Raw genomic sequence first — 5,352 nt, forward strand, 5'->3', positions numbered from 1 at the left:
TACAATTCCGGACTGTTGACTTGCCCATACCAGGTGTTCTCTGGTTCTAATGTCAGACGCACTGTTGTCAACATCAGCTCTGCAGTAGCTGTTGAACCGCTAAGACATCATGCCCTGTACAGTAGTGGCAAGGCCGCCAGGAACATGTTCTTCAAGGTTAGTACATTCCATCCTCGTACGCAGGGACATCCAACAGCCCAACTGCCTATCTGGATGTCCAGACAGAAAGTTTGGCTGTTGGATGTCCCTGCGTAGGAGGATGGTACATTCGCGCAGCCAAGGACGGTAAGCTGATGATTTTGTTTAAAATCACACGGCACTAAAGGACAATATTGCCTAATTGATCTTGAACAACAAGAATAGCATATTAATACATACGAACGCCAAATTCTTGTGTCAAAATGTAGTCCAGTTGTGACTGTAGTTTATGCCTGTCGCCAAATTCAGTTACATTTTCTATCTAAGGAAGACGGTCGTCACATCAGCAACTACAAAAACCACAGAGTCAAAGACACCCAGCCGTACGCCATTGTTCTATTTTGTCCCAGGTGATGGCTGAGGAGGAGCCAGATGTGCGCGTGCTCAGCTACTCCCCGGGCCCGATGGCAACAGACATGTTACAGACAGTCAGGTCGTGCGGAGACAAAAAGGTTGAAGACAGGTGAGTATGCCACACGGATAGCATCTTGGTACATGGTGAACATTTCTTTCAGCGTATGCTTCTGTCTTATTCTATGCAATGCACTGAGTGTACAACGCGTATCTCATGATCAAGCAACGACCCTGGAGGTGGAGAAACGGTCTGCGATCCGTTCTCGCTTCGTTAGACTGAGAAAAAGAGGCCCTGCCGGGCAGTTTAAGGGCGTTATTTTTTGCACTTTCGGGCTTGACCCAATGGGACACTCAGCTTCTCCTGTGGTATTTTTGGGCCCCGGTAACTAATAGACGTCGTGACCTACCGTTGGGAACACCGAGGGGTACCCCCCCCCCCCTGGCCGTCAGATTTTGGGAGCTCCAGGGGATGTCATCCATAAAATTAAGTCACTGTGGCCTATTAAATGTGCTTACGCTTCTCTTTACTTAACAGGTTTAACGCTATGGAGTCCAAAGGGCTGATCTTGAGCCCCGACGCCTCTGCGAAGCACATGTGCACCCTGCTGGAAGAGGACAAGTTCAAGTCTGGCGCCTTCCTCGATGTCTTTGGCCGCTTCTCACTGTGAAAGGGAAAACTCCGTCGCTGAGGCATTTCCGTGTCAAGAGGACAATGTCATGTGCCCTTACATTTGTGCCAAATTCAAACTCAATCCATAAACAATTAACCTGATTATGATACAAATGGCATTACCGGTCCTTTTTTTGACTCACGTTTTGTATCAGCATCAACACTAGAAAATGAATTCTTCGACAAAATGGTACACCTTCATCCAGGACTGCCCTCAAGCACAGTGTTGTAGAGCAGCCATTGCAGACGAACTGGTGTTTGAAAACAAGGCAAGGCTATCCAAGACAGTAGGAGGAAGGCGGTCAGAAGAAGTACAGCTACCGGAGGACAGCTATAGTACAGCTGCGGGAGCCAACCACAAGTAGACAACATCGCGATCGGGAGACCGGGAGACGAACGGAAGCAATTTAATCAATTTGGCTCAAAACAGTGATACAGAAAAAAATGATGCTCAGAAGAACACGGAACTGAGAACTGACCAACAGAAGAGTTTTAGCAGGTCTAGATAATAAAAGACGTTCGCATAGTTTGTAGAAGGTATTAACAATGCATGTAATATAGAATGTAATTAATGATAGGAAAAATGCCAGTCACAGAAACTGAGAAAAGAAAACGAAAAAAAAAATGTTTACTTCAGTACCACTAAGAAGTGTGTCTGTGTTGACAGGTTCAGTGTAGCATTAGGACCGTTTTATGGTGTTAAGTACCAAGGTCAGGTGTGTTTGTGTTGGGTCTGACAGATGTGGCGTGCAGAGTGTGAGAGTAAAATGTGTAAAGTACCAAAGACATGTGGCTTCCTTGTTTCTTTCTGTGTATTAAAAGTACTAATAAAAAAAAACAGGCAATGAAAGAGTTTTGTCAAGTTAAGTGTAAAGTATATTTCCTACCACATCATATTTAAGTTCATGGATCAAAAGTGACGCTTAGCAATGTTTTCTAAAACTGCAAGCATCTATTTCAAAGAAGCATCAACCGAAAAGCTTAATATTCTCATGGACCAAAAGCGTCACCAGAAAATGTTAGCAACTAGCAATTTTGTAGCACCTAGCGATGCCGATGGAACGCCATGACTTCCAATGCTTGGAAAAACGCCCGACCGGGACTGTGAGATCGCTTTTCATCCATATACGACTGTAACGTCTTTGGTTGGTTCTACACCAAGCTGTCCCTTCCGCTTTATGGTAGGGTTGTACACCCACTCGTGGATTTCCTCTCTGACTCGTCGATGGCCTCTTCTGCTATCCGAAGATTTCGTGATTTACATGATTTTTCCATGTCAGATACTGAAATACATTCCTCAGTACGCAGTGATTGTGTTTTCGTTACCTTTGTTACCTTTGGATACTAATTAAGAACTTTCAAATGGCTTAGCTAAATGTCAAAATTTCAACATTTTGGCTTTGAAGAATATGCCTTCTTAAGTTTGCTGTCCTTGCTAACATTGCTAGATCTTGAGAAATGGTGAAGATTGTAGATGTCATGGCATTTGATTGATAGTCTGTCCAAATTTTCGTACACCAGATTGAATGTAGACCAGATGAACAAGTTGTCTGCGATACCGAATGGCACATAATTGAGATCGAGTCCCGAAAGATAAGACGAGTTGAAATACTCTTAGTCTATGTTTTAGTTTAAATCTGTATCGCCATGTGGTTAGATTAACGGAACGTCTTCCATATTTCCAGACATTTCCATACTGGGTTTAGTCAACCGTGTCATTTGCAAGCCCATTGTAATAGGCAATATCAGAAGCACAATGACAAGATATATAAATGTACAAAATAAGTAGACGACCGACAATGGTAGAATTATTTGACCCTCGGCGAAATAGAAGTAAAGCTTTCCATTTAGGCATTATCTAAGAATGCGTTATGAAGTGAGTTTGATTTGAAGAGTTTATCACACGTACCGGTGGTGAAACGGCCAGTAACGCCAGCATTTTTGTGTGCACTGTTTATTGTGGTATATCTCTTTCGGGTTAGTGTTGACAGCTACACGGCCTGGGGAAGCTGAATTCAACTACTCAGAGTGATCGATATAACAGCAGGAATCAGACATGGAGCAAACGGACAGCACAGGAGAGATTGTTGAGAAACCGAGTTTAACAGAGGAACAAGCAACTCGCCTTGCAGAACGACTTTACGGGTTTAAAGTTGAAACTTTGAGGCCACTGGACAGTTATGACGACCTGAACTTCCATGTCATAGTTGACGGCGACACTTCTTCTCCCCATGGCTACACACTGAAGGTTACTAACGGTACTGACTCACAACATGAAGGTTGGGTTTTATGGATTTTGTTTCAGATGTGGAGATAAATCGAGTTATGCCTTCGAACGTTGGAGCTATTAGCCCTACTCTCCAAGCAGAGGGCTTTCTATTTTGTATTGTATCTTGCTGTGGCAAAACCTAACACAGCAAGTTACAATACAAAATAAGAAGTCCAATAAAAACGACTAAAGAAAATAAAACTTAAAAAACAACAACAGCCGGAGCCTAACCTCTGCTTGGGGAGTAATTAGCCCCAGGTAGTAGATGAAGAACTTCGTGTAATTCGTGTTGTAAGTCTAGATCTTGACGTATCTCCCATACATAGCGTTTGTGATTACCATATTGACCGATAGTGGTATTAGTGACAGATAGTTCTATAGACATGCATTACATAATACGTATACAGCCAGAAGAATACTTGTATAAAGTACAAATAGCGCATGTCATACTATCTTTCAACAGCTCTTATCGCCCGGATCTAGCCGTAGAAGAATACTGATAGCCAATGATTACTTCATCGTCCTCCCTGTAATTTCAAATTTCAGATGTGTTCGAGGCTCAGAACCAGATGATGACGTTCCTAGCAGACAAGGGGTTCCCGGTACCTCAAGCAGTTCCTAACCTTTGGGGTCACGTCATGACTCTGGAGAATCTGCGGAGGAGCGACAACGGTAAATGTAACATTCATGTTATTGTATATAGAGACAGGTCTTTGACTTCAAATCACGCGAGCTTGTGGTCTGTTTCCAAAACGCACGTTACACCTAAACTGCCCCACTATAGTTTCTGTCTTTGCTGTAACGTTACATGTTTCCCGATAAACATACAGGTGGTTGTTCTGAAAACCTAGTGCGTCTTTTGACATACCTACCCGGGACTGTGTACCACGATGTTCCAATGACGGTTGCGCTGGCTTACGAAGCTGGAGTGTTTCTGGCAAAAGTACAAGAAGCACTGAAGGTAGGTGACTGATATGTTATCTTTTTACCACGGGCTTTTGGCATGACACTTCACACAATTCACACAATGGGGCATAAATAATGACTTTTTATGAACACTATCTGTCACGATGAATAGTGTGATGTTGGGAAGTGGAACCTAACTCTAGAGAGACAGAGAAAGAGACAGAGAGAGTGGGATGTTTGGCATGCAGCGATAACTAAACACTACTTACCCCGTTTGTAGGATTTCTCTCACCCATCACTACACCGGCCTAACTATGCATGGAGCCTGGCAGGTGTCGCCAGCCTAGAGAAATACACGCATTGTCTTCATGATGACCGCGCTAAGGAAATCATTACCAAGATTGTGCAGACCTTTGCGAAGAAAGTGTTGCCTCGCATGGATGAGCTTCCACAAGGTCAGTTCTTCATCGTGTTGACGTTAAACCATTTAGAACGGTTATCTTATTTGTTTACATTAAAAAAAAAACTTAACTTGATAACAGGTATCAACCTGACTAGACTGAGCTTGCTGTAATATCTATACCGCATCTAACTGGCATAGTTGACGAGGAATGTCTTTAATTTTGCATAATTGATGACGAAATGCTAGAAGTCTTCTTTGTTAAGACACATCTCTTATTTGGATGGAGAGATAATCAACTGTTATATCTATGCAAATGAGGTCTTATTTGTATAATCAACGAGATACATTTCCTTTTATATCGATTCTCATAAATTTAAGTTGATACTATCAATAACTCCAATGTTTGCTAGCGAAAACCTCATCAGCTCTGCTGGTAGAAAAAAGAGTGTGTACTCATTTTTCAAATGTTGTTTCATTTAATCTCACCTCACCTCGCCTAGCTAGTCCCATCCTCATCTAGAGGGTCGGGGACCATGGTTCCTCCAGCACAAG

At 42.8% G+C, this 5,352-nt stretch overlaps 3 protein-coding genes across 4 annotated transcripts in view; all 3 read left to right on the forward strand.

The window, feature by feature from the left end:
* The window catches only part of LOC118409801 (sepiapterin reductase-like), a 3,898-nt gene extending 1,890 nt beyond the window's left edge, over positions 1-2,008 (forward strand). The window contains exons 3-5 of the mRNA XM_035811121.1: positions 34-156; positions 549-661; positions 1,088-2,008. Coding sequence (XP_035667014.1) covers positions 34-156; positions 549-661; positions 1,088-1,220 — 369 coding nt within the window. The 3' untranslated portion in view covers positions 1,221-2,008. The remainder of the gene's footprint in view (positions 1-33; positions 157-548; positions 662-1,087) is intronic.
* Positions 1-5,352, forward strand: part of LOC118409101 (hydroxylysine kinase-like) — a 14,108-nt gene that overhangs the window by 6,309 nt on the left and 2,447 nt on the right. The gene's annotated exons all lie outside the window — the stretch shown is intronic.
* On the forward strand, positions 2,131-5,346 carry LOC118409804 (hydroxylysine kinase-like). Of its 2 annotated transcripts, none has more exons than XM_035811122.1 (4): positions 2,131-3,501; positions 4,038-4,163; positions 4,322-4,452; positions 4,678-5,346. In XM_035811122.1, the coding sequence occupies exons 1-4, from the start codon at positions 3,279-3,281 to the stop codon at positions 4,969-4,971; spliced, it is 774 nt and encodes a 257-aa protein (XP_035667015.1). In that variant the 5' UTR covers positions 2,131-3,278; the 3' UTR covers positions 4,972-5,346. The 2 variants fall into 2 exon arrangements, with proteins under 2 accessions (XP_035667015.1, XP_035667016.1); XM_035811123.1 differs by having other exon boundaries at positions 2,131-3,480.

This window comes from Branchiostoma floridae, chromosome 2, assembly GCF_000003815.2.
Source record: "Branchiostoma floridae strain S238N-H82 chromosome 2, Bfl_VNyyK, whole genome shotgun sequence".
Classification (NCBI taxonomy): domain Eukaryota; kingdom Metazoa; phylum Chordata; class Leptocardii; order Amphioxiformes; family Branchiostomatidae; genus Branchiostoma; species Branchiostoma floridae.